At 35.8% G+C, this 15,567-nt stretch overlaps 1 protein-coding gene across 2 annotated transcripts in view; it reads left to right on the top strand.

Annotated features, from left to right (window-relative positions):
* Positions 1 to 15,567, top strand: part of LOC143171983 (mitogen-activated protein kinase kinase kinase 1-like) — an 89,011-nt gene that overhangs the window by 56,890 nt on the left and 16,554 nt on the right. For both annotated transcript variants that reach the window (XM_076361175.1, XM_076361174.1), the window contains exons 3-16: positions 678 to 884; positions 2,261 to 2,461; positions 3,370 to 3,486; positions 4,030 to 4,178; positions 6,606 to 6,727; positions 7,452 to 7,533; positions 7,659 to 7,839; positions 8,628 to 8,918; positions 9,356 to 9,477; positions 10,657 to 10,748; positions 11,007 to 11,196; positions 11,524 to 12,796; positions 13,819 to 13,971; positions 15,313 to 15,475. In XM_076361175.1, coding sequence (XP_076217290.1) covers positions 678 to 884; positions 2,261 to 2,461; positions 3,370 to 3,486; positions 4,030 to 4,178; positions 6,606 to 6,727; positions 7,452 to 7,533; positions 7,659 to 7,839; positions 8,628 to 8,918; positions 9,356 to 9,477; positions 10,657 to 10,748; positions 11,007 to 11,196; positions 11,524 to 12,796; positions 13,819 to 13,971; positions 15,313 to 15,475 — 3,343 coding nt within the window. The remainder of the gene's footprint in view (positions 1 to 677; positions 885 to 2,260; positions 2,462 to 3,369; positions 3,487 to 4,029; positions 4,179 to 6,605; positions 6,728 to 7,451; positions 7,534 to 7,658; positions 7,840 to 8,627; positions 8,919 to 9,355; positions 9,478 to 10,656; positions 10,749 to 11,006; positions 11,197 to 11,523; positions 12,797 to 13,818; positions 13,972 to 15,312; positions 15,476 to 15,567) is intronic.

The following is a 15,567-nucleotide window of genomic DNA, read 5'->3' as shown; positions in this document are numbered from 1 at the left end:
TGCATCAAAGCTCTGTATTAGAAGCGTATGTGCTCGCTCTTCTTGAGCACGTGTCTATTCAGGTAGTGCAGCATTGTGCACAGTGATTAGCTCAGATACCAGATGTGGTGTAGCTGTTTTACTTTTATCGCAGGCAGAAAAGGTGGCTGTGGTTCTTATAGGGCACAGCACATCTTCATTTTGCTGTATTGCCTCCAGTTTTAAAGTAATTTCACTCTACAGCAAGCGTTAATATTGTGCTGTAGAAATAGCAATCCTAGTATTTATCAACTGATACTTATTGTATGTAACAGATGGATCCAAGGTTATAGCTCTTAAATAAGCAGGTAATGCCTGTAGGGGGGGGAAAAAAAATTCTTTTGGCTCCTACTATCCAAATGGGAGAATTGCTGTCCTCTGAGATACCATGAATGACAACTATAGAAGCACTTTGAGAATCAAATCAGTTGCTGCCACAATTCTAATGTAAGTGGCACAAATGGACAGGAAAAAACGTTCTTGCTTTTGTGTTGCATATAGATAAACAAGATAGCCTCTATTAGATGTTAATATTAGAACCTGGGGAACATGCAAACTTTGGATGTCCAAATTAATTATTATAACGCTAGCAAAACAAGTTTTGCTTTAATATAAAGTGATCAATTAATAATTCTAACACATGGTTTAATTCCTGCAAGGTGGTGAAACCTACCCCTGGGAAAGGAGATGGATCGGAAATGAACAAACTCTCTCTAGAGCCTCGGGCTGAAGGACAAAGCACTGCTGCTTCACCTACACAGAAAGGAAGACGTAGTCCTTCTCCTAATAGCTGCTCTTCCTCATTCTCTAGGACAGTTAAATCTGAATCACCGGGTGTTAGAAGAAAAAGGGTATCTCCAGTTCTTGTAAGTTGCAAGCTGTGATGTAATTTTTAATTTGGCTATATTCTGCAGTCTCTTGCTTAGAGAGACAATTGGTATCTAATCCTTCCTGGGTGGGCAAGATGCTGATATAAAGGGGTTATGACAGGGTATCACTTGAGTGAGATATGCAGAGTATATCTCATGTTACATTTCTCTTACGTGTGGAATTTTGTTCTCTGCTCTTAGGTGTGTGTTTTCTTCTTAATTCAGTTCTGCTTTCAATTTTTATTTGTAGGAAATAAATTAAGAAATATAGGTACTCAGTTGTGAAGACATGTATGTTCTCTTAGCTTGATTTGCATGAAGAGGTGCCAGGAGTTTGGTTTTTTGGTGTGGGGGTGTGTGTGTGTCCCGTCTGTCCCCCCCCCCCGGTAGTTTTGCATGTCAGTTCTCCAGGCAGGTATATTTGGTATATTCCCTTGGGGATAGGACTGTTGACTGGATTAAGATTCCTGCAGAAAAGTGTTACTTGGTATCCTGCAGAAAAGTGTTACTTGTGATCCTCTGTTCAAGAACTGATTGTTATGCACAGATTAGGGAAAACTTAGGTATGTGTATTGTTAGAAGACTAAAATCTCTGCCATCACATTTGAGAAGATCTGGAATAGAATGTTTTGAGTAATAGTAACTGGCTTCATTAAAGAAGATCAAGAATATAATGTTTTAAGCAATATAATGTTTTTAAGCAATAGTATGTAACAGGTTTGTTTTGTTACAAAAATGCTCACCCACAGTTAAGCTTCAGTTGACTTGCCTACAACTTCACAGTGCAATTAGAGTAAGAATAAGATCTAATTGCTTTTATTGTCCCATTGTGCTCTAAACAACGTTTCCAAAATCAATTAAAATATGTACTGCTATTTCTCTGAACTAGGGACAAATATCACAAACTACAGTGCTGTAGCACAGCTCCTTCCCTCTTGACGAAAGAAATTGAAATGTAAACCCCCCTGAATCCCCCAACACCCCTCCCCCCCCATACCCCCCAATTTCACCTTTGATCTGTTTTTACTCGATTGTTTTTCTTTGTATCCTTTTTCCTTTTCGTTGGAAACCCTTTGGAATTTTCTAAACTTCTATTCTTCATTGACCATATATTCCCTTCTGTAAACTGTAGTCATAGGATTTCTTCATTTATGAAATATATTAGCATTATAATCTTGGCTACAGAAATCTTGGCTACAACTGGAGTTCTGGGCATGGAACAAAATTAATCATTTTAAATTTCTATAGTCTAAGCAGGTTATAGTTTCTTCAGGTTTTGGGGACTCTCTTATTCTATGTCATTTGGGGGGAAAAAAATACATAGTTAAACTTACTATTGTCCTAGAAATGCTCATGATGAACTGCTTCTGTAGTTTCAGAGTGGACGAATAACACCACCTCGACGAGCCCCATCTCCAGATGGCTCCTCTCCATACAGCCCTGAGGAAACAAATCGTCGTGTCAACAAAGTTATGCGAGCCAGGCTGTACCTGCTGCAGCAGATAGGACCCAACTCTTTCTTAATTGGAGGAGACAGTCCTGATAATAAATACAGAGTGTTTATTGGGCCTCAGGTAGAGAATGTTTTTGTGTTGTTTGTAACTTTTATTAATTTATAGTTAATCTTGGAAAACTGTACAAAACCAAATTAGATCAAGTTAGTCACCAATCCTTGCTAACGGTTCTATAAAGTAATGCTTAAAAGATGTAATCTGTGCTCATGTAGTATGATGATTAGCTTGTATTTTTTCAAATATGTAGCAAGTATTAGTTTTGTCTAGAGTTTATCTTTTAAAAAAAAAAAGACTCTGGGAAGTAATTACTAATGTTCTGTATAATTTCTCTTTCCTAGAAGTGGTTCCTAATTATATATCTTAAGTATTTTTGGCTATAATTTGGCCACTTCATTTTCCTAGTTTCTCACTCTGAAACGCTATATTTCCTCTGTTTGTGGGATATATAAATGACAAGCACATGACGCAATTCCTTTAATGGTGTGATAATTTCATTAATACCCATAATAAGGTTCTTTTCAGAGACTTGCATAGTACTGCTGTGATGCTGTGTTGGGGAACACTTAAGTTTTTGAGTAAACAGAAGCATCTCATTTAAGTTTGATTGCTATCATGTTATGGGTATGTGGTGATGATATGCATAAATTCCTTCTAGTATGAAGTGTAGCAATAGCTTCAGCTGATTTTAAAAAAATAAAAAAGGAAAAAAAAAGTCAAGAGAAAACTGGTGTTATAATTGTCTGCTTTTCCATACATATTCCTGAATAATGTTTTGGGGGATTCACATTTTCTGTAAGGCCATGCAAGAAGATATTTATGTCTAGATATGAAATATTTTGCATTACTACCATTATTTTTTTTTAAGCGGGGGGGACGACACACACAACTAGTATATGTTTCCATGATGCACTTAATGATCTATGTAATTATCAATTCAGTAGAGCCCTAGCATATACTTTTCTTTGCAGACTTGTAGCTGTGGCCGTGGGACATTTTGTATTCATCTGCTGTTTGTTATGTTGCGGGTCTTCCAGCTCGAACCCTCAGACCCAATGCTCTGGAGAAAGACACTGAAGAATTTTGAGGTAATAAATTTCTAGTAGATCTAATGGCAGATCTAAAATACACTTCAGGTAAAAGTTTAGGGCATTATCTTAAAAATGCTGAGAACTGCTGCATTTCAAAGCAAAAAAAAAAAGTTTTTAATTATATCTTTAATTTGGGTTCAAGAGCTCTGCAAGTAGAAAAAAAAAATCTGCAAATAAAAGGCATAACTAAAAGAATTGGTAGAGAGCTGTAGTTTAGTGAGTGATTCAAATCTTGGATTTTCTACTCAAATTTGTATGTGTGTCTCACTGATTAGCTGAAAGGTAAACAGAACAAGGATCTTCAGAAGTAATTGTGTGTATACTTAAAGCTATTATTTTTAATAAGCAAATAGGTTTTTGTTGTAAAGTTTCTTGTGATCTCTATTAGTAAGACTTCTGAAATTCCTGCTGCTGCTACTGCTAATGCATTATTGTGAAGGTGAATAGATCTTTCTTAGCAGTAGTTAAGCTTCAGTAATATTACCTTTAAATACAAGCTATTCATAGCATAAATGACTTGCTATTTTTTTCTGATGTTAGGTTGAGAGTTTGTTCCAGAAATATCACAGTAGGCGTAGCTCGAGGATCAAAGCTCCATCTCGTAACACTATCCAGAAGTTTGTCTCACGCATGTCAAATTCTCATACATTGTCATCATCTAGTACTTCTACATCTAGTTCAGAAAACAGGTTAGTATTTTTCTAAAGGAATTAAAAGCTTTATTCTCTAGTTTTTTCTAATTTGGGGGGTTTAGAACCACCTACATACTTCTTGTTCAAAGCTGCTTTCATTTCAAACCACGTTAAGTCTCTGTATTTGCAAACAATCAAGAGTCAAGCATACATTAGTCACAGTCATACCAAGTGGGCATATTTGCTTTATACCTTCTGTTTGAAAAACGTTAAGTAGAGTTGTGAAAAGAATTTTTTTTGACTTTATGAATTTGGGAAACAAACTCTAGAAATGTAAGTGACCATCTGCAAGACTAAAGCATATATTAACTTTGGAAACCTGTTTATTTGTGTGCATTTGTGCAAATGTTGACAAATGAAGAAACAGGATTTCATTTTTTTTTCCCTCTTGTCCTAATAACTTTGTACTACTTTGGAGAAATGCTTGTGCCTGTGACAATATACTGAAAAATTTCTGGGTAAATGTACTGTTTGTGTAAACGTATATAAAATATGAGTTTTTATATATATATTTAAGTAAGCATATATTTTTAAAAAACACAATGCAAAAAGAGTGGTTAAACTATTTTAAGGGAGTTATTGAACTATTATGATTTTTATAGTTTATACCATATTAAAAGATGCTTTATTTATCAGTTTTAAGTGATGATTGATTCTTGATAGATTTTTTTCTGACTTCTACTTGAGTGCTTTTGCTTGTTCTTTTCCTTTACTTTGAAAAGATATTGGTTAACTTTTTAAACAAGTGATTTGTGCATGCATTAGTGGACTGAGTGAACTAGACATCCTATAGAGAGATCAAACCACAGAAGGCAACCAAAACTGAGGCTTTCTTTTGTGTAAAGTGAAACTTAAGGAGTACCTTGATAATGTTACTTTGTGATAATAAGCATATAGTTAGATGAATATATTCAGACAGGTTTATAATTCTGATATATAGGTTGTGACCTTAATTTCCCCATAGTCTTTTAATTATTTTTCCAAATTGTCAAATTGTGTCATTGTAAATAAATTATATAAGTAGTTCCAGAGTATATTATGTATTTAACTGGTTGGTTTATTTAGCAAGCCAGTTCCTTTAATTACATACCTTGTGTAGGAAGATTATTTTTTTTCAGAGGAATGGCTTCATTGGACTGAACTTTGCTACATTAGTTCTCATTTTTGACAGGATGAAAGATTCTTTCAGTTGTTTGCCAGTACACCTGATGATTAGTTCCCAGCATTACTGGTTCAATGAGATAAGTTTTCATTCTGTGTGAGTCTAATCTTGCATGATATAAGTATTGGAGAACACTGAGCATCAGATTCATTTGAGATAAAAGTTTACTCAGTTCTGATAATTACTGTGACTTGCAGTTATTTTTGGTTTACTACTAATTCTTCAAAAATAAGTTTTAAATTAATACTTGTGTTTCTATACGTGCCGTGGAACTGAATTTTTCACTGTAAGCTTATTTTTGTGGATTTTTTCAAGGACAAAGAAAATTAGTGTCAACCATTTGCAGGAAAATAGAAGCGAATGTATATGTGTAGAAACAATGTATATACAAATTATTTTTATTTTAAAAATATACTGTTGCTGAATAAATACAGGGTTCCTGCAAATCTTTAGACACACCAACTATAACTTAAATTTTTACTATGAATAGTAAGAGTTTTGCACATTTAAACAATATTATAGAAGATTAAATCTGTGTTTTTCATTACATGTTGTTTAAGTTTTAGAATAATTTTTCTGGCAAAATCTCTGGTTATATCCATTTAAAAATTAAGGTGGGGTAAATAAAATGAAAGCAACATGTAATATGGAAAATGGTGGGGTTTTTTAAATCTACATGCGATATGTAGATATATTAGCGTTCATGTGAATATTACATCTGTTTCTCAGTGGCAGAAAATTCTTGAGTGGCTGTTATGTTAATTTTTTGAGTTTTACGTATGTTCATCAAATAGTCTTTAGCCCGTCACAGAAAACTGTAAATACTATCTTGTTGACTCAATACTCTGAAAGGAGTGTGGGGGGAAAAAAAGTATGTAGCTTTCAAAATCTAAAAATTTCTTAGTTTTTCAAAACCAAAGGGTAAGTAAAAAAGCAAAGATTGGTTTGTTTAAAGAAGCCGAGGGGGGGGAGTGCCCAAGGCTGGGCCTTTCAATCTCTAATTGGTATCTGACCTAGTTTGAAAAGATGTCATGCATTTTGTGACATTTCCTTTCATTTCAACAAAGTGTTGTCTGTATTCAGTGCTTCTAAAAATTTGATTGCTCACTTATTCAGACCAAGGTTTAGGAGAATGATTCTTGAATAGAATATAATTATTCAGAAGTGACTGTTCCAAACTGGAAGTTAATCTCTTTCACTGTTAAAGCCTGTTCTAAATTCTGATATGTCATTTTTACAATCACAAATATTTATTTTTATAGTATGAAGGATGAAGAAGAACAGATGTGCCCCATTTGTTTGTTAGGCATGCTGGATGAAGAGAGCCTAACTGTGTGTGAAGATGGCTGCAGGAACAAATTACACCACCACTGCATGTCAATATGTATGTTGTCATCTTTGTCTCTTTATGTTCTGGTGACTCTAAATATGCAAAAGTATTATAACTTAGTGTGTTTGTTGTAGGGTTTTTTGTTTTAAAAGTTAAACAGAAACCTGCTCTTAAGTGATGACTGTAGCTCTTTGAGAGTTTTGTGTCATTCAGGTACTATTGATATGCCTTATTTATCAGTTATCAAATTACAACTTGATTTGTGAATGCTTTGAGAAAGAAGTTAACTGCAGGGCTAGAGGTTTGAGCCTCTTACCTGAGCGAGAAGATCATGTCCAATTAGAGCAAGGTTAGGAACAGACTTTTACCTCTGACTTGTCATTAGAATGCATGAAAGTCATCTGCTAGGATTGTATAGTGAATTATGGAGTATGTTTTTATATACTGCATTAAATAAAGTATATAAATAGTTTGCTTTAATAAATAAAATTCCATCTCCCATGTTTTAATACTTTTGAAAAAGTATTGCTTATGTTTGAGGCACAAAGAACTGCATTTCAATTCATAACTCTTAATATTAATTGTAGTACTAAGCTGAAGTGTTTCTGCATGCAAAAATGTTTAAATGTGCATATTTATCAGACTTCTGCACATGGCTCAGTTCAGAAGTGTTTATCCTGAAACTGACATTCTTCAGTAAAACTTAAATAATAATGCCATCTTCTGGTTTTATGCACTATAAAACTGAAATACGTATTATCCTGTTGCTGTGTTCCAGGGGCAGAAGAATGCAAAAGAAACAGAGAGCCACTTATATGTCCTCTTTGTAGATCTAAATGGAGATCTCATGATTTCTATAGGTAAGGATTCAGTCTAACAAACTATCTGTTTCTGGATCCTTAGTTGATGTTCCTAAATATGCTAAAGTATTTACTTCGGTAAATGTTTCATTTGTTAATCCACATTATTTGTTGTTAATCTGTAGTCATGAATTGCCAAGCCCTGTGGATTCTTCTTCTGTTCTCCGTGTGGTTCATCAACAAATTCAGCAGCAGTCTACAGTTGGATCACAGAGAAGAACCCAAGATAACAATTTTAACCTTACTCATTATGGGGTCCAGCAGATCCCTTCTGCCTATAAAGATTTAGCTGAGCCATGGGTTCAGGTAATTTTACTTTGTAAAAGAAGCTTCAAATGTAAAAACTGATATTTTAACTGTTTTGCTAGATTTGTCAAATCAACAGTTCAAAAATTTATTCTGAATTCCATCAACTTTATGGTTGGTTATTATTGGAAAGAATTATATTTAACTTGCATCAGAAGAAAAGGTTTTCCAGTCTTGTTTTCACTGGGGTTTTCAGTTTTGGACTTCATCTCAGGCCTCGTATTAAAGGTCCATGTAATAAAATGTAGTATTCTTAATTCTAGTTTTGGTTGTGCAAGTGTCACATAAATACAAAGTTGGCACTTACTGTTACCCAAGTTGGGTTGCAGAAGCCAAATGACCTAAATAACCTCTAGAGTCTAGAGGTGGGTTCAACTGAGCAGGGATCACATTCTTAAAAGAAGAGTGGGAAAACTTGTATTGCCTATATGTCTGCTGTAACTTTTGTCTGGTATAGCAGGACCTTGGTTTCAGGGTTGTTTATATCAATGTCTAGAAACGAACTCCATACTGAATAATTAAAATTCAGTGTGAATGAAACCATCCATATAGTTATTCCCCCACTTCTCTTAGAGTTTTTGGAGAACCGATGACTTATTTATGATGTTTTGTTTCTATCACAGAATCTTTTTTTAAGACACTACCTTCTGGCACATTTTTGCTGTCAGGCTTCTTAAGGTGATCTTTCACCAGAAACATTTCTTTGCTCTTTTTGATTGCTGCTCTTAAGTACTTAAGTTGCAGTATTATTCAGTTTGACTCCTATAATGTTGCTTTTTCCTTGGCAGGTATTTGGAATGGAGTTAGTTGGCTGCTTGTTTTCTCGAAACTGGAATATACGAGAGATGGCACTTAGACGTCTTTCCCATGATGTTAGTGGTGCTCTATTACTGGCTAATGGTGAAAGCACTGGAAATTCTGGAAGTAGCAATGGAAACAACACAAGTGCTGGAGCTTTGGGAGCAGTTAGTGGGTCATCTCAGACCAGTATCTCAGGAGATGTGGTGGTAGAGTCCTGCTGCAGTGTGCTGTCCACAGTCTGTGCTGACCCTGTCTACAAAGTGTATGTTGCTGCTTTAGTAAGTAGCTGTTTACTCATTGTATTCTAGTAATTTCCAAGTGAGTTCATTTTTGAAAGGGAGGAGATATATGAAGTCAGGAATCCTAATAATTGTTGTTGAGCACCACTGATGACTTGACTTTTTAACCATCATCTGAAAGAGAGTTGAACAAAATTCTCAGCAAGAGTGAAATGGCATGACTCCACTGATCAAATATAAGGAAATGCTTGCTACAGTGCTAAGTATTAACAGTACTTGTATGACCAGATTCTTTCCAATCTCAAAGAATACATGACTAATTCTAACAGTGAATATATAGTAAGCTGTTTATCCTTTGAACATTTCACTGATATTTTGAATGCAATTTATATAGAACTATTTACAACTCTTAAAAAAAAAAAAAATTTGTGTAACTAATTTGATTTCATATGTATTGGTTTTTTCCTTTCTCTTAGAAAACCTTAAGAGCCATGCTGGTATATACTCCTTGTCATACTTTAGCAGAGAGGACTAAACTACAGCGACTTCTCAAGCCAGTTGTAGAGACGATATTAGTTAAATGTGCAGATGCCAACAGGTATGGTGTCTCATGAACTTCAAATTCATTTTGGATTGTTACTGAAATGTCTTGAAGCTGCACTTGTTGCTATTTTATATGGAACTAGGAGACCATTTACAGGTGGCAGTGAAATAAAATGTGTAGATCATACATATAAAAGTTCTTGTTAAAGTCTAGTTGCTACCAACCAACTTCTATCTTGAAAGATATAGGTTTTGAAGGCACTTGACTATATTATTCCAGCACTTACAGATCTTAAATGATGCTTTGCTTGCGTAAGGCCTTTTTCCCCCTTAAAATAAAGGAAGATATGTTGGGTGCAGTCATCAACCATCCCCTCCATCTCAGTTGATATTGCTTTGGTCTACTTCTCATGACTCCCCTTTAAGCAATCAGCAAGTACCAATCATCAAATTTTGTATCTTTAATATATATGTATGTCTCCTACTTCAACAAAAGCTGTTGTACATCTATGTCATGAAGTGTTAACATAATACTGCTACTTTTTACTTCATAGTGTAATGCTAGGAGATGGCTATTCTGAGTGAATGCATTTGGCAGTTCTGGCTTGAGTAGGCCTTGTCTTCCTCTCCCAAGCTACCCCATCTGCTCTGCCAGACCAACCATTTCTTCAGCTGTACTGTAAACTAGATGCAAAAGTCCACCAGATTAAATTTTTTGTTTTTTGTCTTTCAGTTTAGTTCCTAAGCAGCATTGCTTCTGAAACTGCAACTAGAGATGCACTGGCAATAGTTTAGCAATAGAAAAATCTTAAAATTAAAGGTATAAGTGAAATAGAACTGTTCCTTGTGGTGCTGGATTCCTGGATTTGGCCTATTTGTGCAAGAGGATGAGATCCTAATGTGCAGTTGAATTAATTTCTTTTAATAAAGAGATTACTGCCTGAAAGTCTCAAAGAATTTGAGAAATGGGGAAGCTGATTTCTATTTGGGTTTTTTATTTATTAGCGATAGACATTACGTTTCTGGAAATGTCCTTGTAAAAACAAAAAAAAAGTCACAACTATTGGTAGCTTACAGATAGAGGATTATAAAAGTGTATTGGAATAAAGTGATGTGAAATAATTTTCCAAGCACAATTCCAAGCTAACAGTTATTGAAATGTAATGATTAAAATGTTTTTTCTTGAAAGCATCTGCTAAAAGTTGTTTGGGTTTATTGTTTTAATTTCTTATAGTCGAACAAATCAACTTTCAGTCTCAACGCTCTTGGAGATGTGTAAAGGCCAAGCGGGAGAGCTGGCAGTTGGGAGAGAAATACTTAAATCTGGTAATAATAGCTCTTCATATATAATAGAATTATAACTACAAGCAAATATACTGAAGTGTTTTAAATTTAATACAGGATTCATCCTGTATTTGCCAGCATGGCAAAGAGAACAGTGTTGCTCTCAGCAGTTTGGGGGGTGAGGGTGGTGGTGTTTGGGCGCACGTTGTGTATTTCTGTATGATATAGTTCTGATCTTTATTTAGATCAGAATTTAGATTGTGAACATATCTAATCCTTATTTTATCAACTTTTTTATAGGGTCTATTGGTATTGGTGGTGTTGATTATGTCTTAAACTGTATTCTCGGAACCCAAACTGAGTCTAGCAACTGGCAAGCGCTACTGGGGCGACTTTGTCTAATAGACAGACTTCTGTTGGAATTTCCTGGTGAATTTTATCCCCACATTGTCTGTGGAGGTGTTTTACAGGCTGATACTGTAGTAGACAGGTACTTACACTATGTGACTATTACTCTTTGTAGTTGAATGTGGTGTTGGTGATTTCTTCAAAAATTGGTTGTTTTAATTCCTGTAAACAAATAGTGTGTTTTTATACGCAAAAGTGCACCTACTTTACAGAGTAAATGGTTGCCTTTTTTAATTTCTGACCTGTGAAACAATTCTGAAGCACCAGTGCAGCTATAAGTCTCCTTTCTACTGCAGAACTGACAGCTAAATAGAATATCTTGAAATGGCTTTCTTGGCACTAGTTAACTAGAGCATATCAGTTTATAAGACACCTTTTTTTTTTTTTTATTTTCTGTTTTAACTTTCAGGTATAAGAAACTTCTCTCCCTCTTAAATTTCGCCTTGCAGTCAATTGACAATTCCCACTCAATGGTTGGAAAACTATCACGGAGAATATTTTTGAGTGCAGCAAGAATGGTGGCAAGAGTGCCCCATGTTTTTGTAAAGCTGTTAGAAATGTTGAGTGTGTCAAGCTCAACTCATTACGCAAGGATGCGTCGACGTCTGATGGCAATAGCAGATGAAATGGAAATTGCAGATGCCATCCGGCTAGGCACGGAAGAAATGCACTCTGGGGAATGTCGACATGAAGACTTTTTGCAGCTACCTGTACCAGATAACTCTCCAGAAGCTACAGAAAGTAATACTCCTAACAATACTATCCAGTTATCAAGGAAAAGTGAGAAAAGTTTAAGTGATAAAAAACTGAGTGCCAGTCCAGAGGACGCTTCTGAGATGCTGGCTGGCCTTGCTGGGGGACTTCCTGTTTCATCAGTAACTACTGAGCAACCAAAGCCAGCCATTCAAACAAAAGGAAACCCCCCCAGTCAGTGTTTGAACTCTTCTCCCTCATCCAGTCATTCTCAGTCACTATTCCCAATGCTTCTGTCTCCTTCAAATCCATCTGTACTAGCTGGCACTGTGACAGATGTCTCTAAACTCAGACCTCAGGGATTTGTTCCCTGCAAAATCCCCTCACCTTCTCCTCAAACACAGCGGAAACTTTCTCTCCAGTTTCAGAGAAACTGTTCTGAAAATAAAGAACCAGAGAAACTTTCTCCAGTTTTTACCCAAGCCAGGCCATTACCATCCAGTCACATACACAGGCCAAAGCCATCACGACCCACCCCAAGTGATGTGAACAAGCAGGGAGAAACCTCAAAAAACAGTATGACACTTGACCTGAATGATATTTTGCAGTGTGATGGCAATAGTAGTAGCAGTGCAGTTATACCAAGTGAAGAGACAGCGTTCACACCAGTAGATGAGAAATGTCAATTGGATGTTAATGCAGAGCTCAATTCCAGTATTGAGGACCTGCTCGAGGCCTCCATGCCAATGAGTGATGGCACGGTTACATTCAAGTCCGAAGTTGCAGTTCTTTCTCCTGAGCGGGCAGAAAATGATGATACTTACAAAGATGATGTAAATTATAATAAAAAATGCAAGGAAAAGATGGAAGCTGAAGAAGAGGAAGCTTTAGCTATTGCTATGGCAATGTCAGCATCTCAAGATGCCCTGCCAATAATTCCCCAGCTACAGGTTGAAAATGATGAAGATATCATAATCATTCAGCAGGATGTAAGTATACATATGGTAATTTAGCATAAGTATCAACTGAGGTTCATTGAATTTATAAAGCAGTGCTGTTATATTTCCAAATTATATAAAACACAAAGGGACTCAATACCCTCTCCTAGAAGTTGGAGTATAAAGTCTACCAGTTGAGGGTGCTAACAGAATCCTTCTATGGTTATTAACAAGTTTAGAGACAGTATTTGGAAGAGACATCATGTCATATACCAGCCTTTAAAATGGCAAAGAAAGTGTAAAAGTGGGGAAACAGGAAATGAGAACAAAGTTTTTAAGCAGGAGTAGAACTGTACTGGGTCTTAATGCTGATTTACTTTGAAGGCAATTGTGCAAAACCAAATTAGTTTCTGAAAGAAAAAGCAGATAGAGTAGGAAGAGATCTTGCTGTCAGCACATCTTGAGAGATGCGAGATACTTTAGAAATCAGAAAAAAGATGTTTGTTTACAAATAGACAAAAGAATAAGAAATAAGAATAGAGAGAGTATTTCATAAAAGTTCACAAAATGGTTGAGTGTATTGACTTGAGAGTAAGACAGGTGCTTGTGAGGCTGCATGCCTAGGAAAGGTAACAGACTTCATAGAGTTACTGGAAAGAGGAATGAAATATTGGGTTTTGTGATGCTTTGCATGAGGTAACAACATGTGAAGCATAAAATGACAGAAATTAAGTAGAAAACATTTTGTTTGTTTACTATAGGTGCTGCCTAAAACCTTGACTAGGCATAAGATCAGGAATAGAAAAAAGTCTTGCTCCTATTTGTGTCCTTACATCTTGTCTTTCACCTTCAGGTAGTAACAAAGAGGAGAGGCTCTCTGTTCTTACATACAGTAGGAATATGTGGATTAAGGAATACCCTGGTGTTCTGGTCTCAACTGAAACATGTGCAGTACAAATAACTGTAAGAGAGAAGAGAGGCATATAAACTTGGATATTTCATAACCGTCCAGAATGTCTACATTTTAGATGCATGTTAGTAAACATGGGATTGATTTAGAATTTAATTTGCAGACACCAGAAACCCTGCCTGGACGTACCAAAGCAAAACACAATTACAGAGAAGATGCAGAATGGCTTAAAGGTCAGCAAATTGGTCTTGGAGCTTTCTCTTCCTGTTACCAAGCTCAAGATGTAGGAACAGGGACATTAATGGCTGTAAAACAGGTAAATGCTTCACTTCCTTGAATACATTGTGCTTGTTCTTCAATATTTCTTTGAAATATTTAACATAAAAGCTCTCTGTTCCCTACTTCCTCTTCTCCCTGTTGTGTGTACTCACATGATACATAATACAAAGTCTTTACGTGCATGGAATTAACATAATGTTTTCAGTTTCTTTCACTTTTCCTTAAAAGGAGGAAAAAAATGTACTTCCTTTATATGCCTCTTTCATAGTTCTTCAGATGCATTTTTGTTTTTATCAAGTTCACAAATCAGTGACAGGTAGGAATGGAGTCCAGGTCTCTTGATTTCAAATTGATGCTCTATTTGAAAGATAGCTATTAAAAGTAACTTCCCCTTGTCAAGATATTTTTCGTAAAACAGTTTAAGCGGAGGAAATGTAGTTTAATGCTTGTTTCCTCTGATCCAACAGCCAACTTTGAGGCAAGTATTTTTAATATTTAAATTATTAGATACAAAAATGTGACTGAGAAGAGGCCCAAATGCACATGCTTCACTCAAGATTTTGGAAAGTTCTAGATGTGAGTAAATATTCTACACTTAAGGTGCCCTAGGTCTGAATCAGTGATACCAACATAGAGGAAATGAAATCTTAGTCCTAACATTTTCTTATTAATTCTAGAATGAACTTATATCTATGGAATTGAGCAGTTTCAAAACATTTAATCAGGGAAAAAATATACGTCATCAGGTGTTTTTCCTTTGAAACTCTCTTGCTTGTGAAAAAGTAGGACTGTCCGTGTGGTCCTTGAGGATCCTCCTGGAGAGATGATGACGATTCTGAGGCCCGGGGAAATTCTCTGCAGCATACTATTATTTCAGATTTAGTATGGATCAGAGCTGGGGTTGGCTCCAGTTCCATTGCTGGACTTCTGATCAGCTTTTTTTTTGCCCATCGACTTTCTGGGATAAGATGTTTTGTTATGAAACAGGAAGTATGGTTAAATTGGTAACAAGTCTTACAAATAACATAACTGTCAGAATCCTGTTTCAGGCCTTATCTTTCTACCTTCTCTTCAACATCTGAAAAAAAAAAAAAAATTCCTAGTTTAAGCAGAGGAGAGTGAATAGGGAAGTTCCCCATGCCACACTTGGAGAGATTTTTGTTGGTATTTCTCCAGAAGATCACTCTTAATTTTCTATGACTGACTCACATGGAGATATACGGTCTCAGCTGAAGGGACTTGAGATAAAAGAATACTTGGTATTTCCAGATGGTGAAAAGGGACAGAAACCCATCCATTCTTGTTACTGTACTGAAGGGGGATGGTTACAGGACTGGTAATTATGTAAGGTAAATCTGAATACTGTATTTCAAAACAGGTGACGTATGTCAGGAACACATCATCTGAGCAAGAAGAGGTAGTTGAAGCATTGAGAGAAGAAATAAGGATGATGAGTCATCTGAACCATCCTAACATTATTCGAATGTTGGGTGCTACATGTGAGAAGAGTAACTATAACCTCTTTATTGAATGGATGGCAGGTAAACAACTGCATGCTAAAGAAAATGAAAGTATCAGTTGAGTCTTGAACTATGTAGTTTCATACCGCAAAATATTCCATGCATAGCTTCAG

This window comes from Aptenodytes patagonicus, chromosome W (genome assembly GCF_965638725.1).
Source record: "Aptenodytes patagonicus chromosome W, bAptPat1.pri.cur, whole genome shotgun sequence".
In the NCBI taxonomy this organism is placed as follows: Eukaryota; Metazoa; Chordata; class Aves; order Sphenisciformes; family Spheniscidae; genus Aptenodytes; species Aptenodytes patagonicus.
Note: the sequence above shows the minus strand (reverse complement) of the source record. Positions and strands in the feature narration are given on the sequence as shown.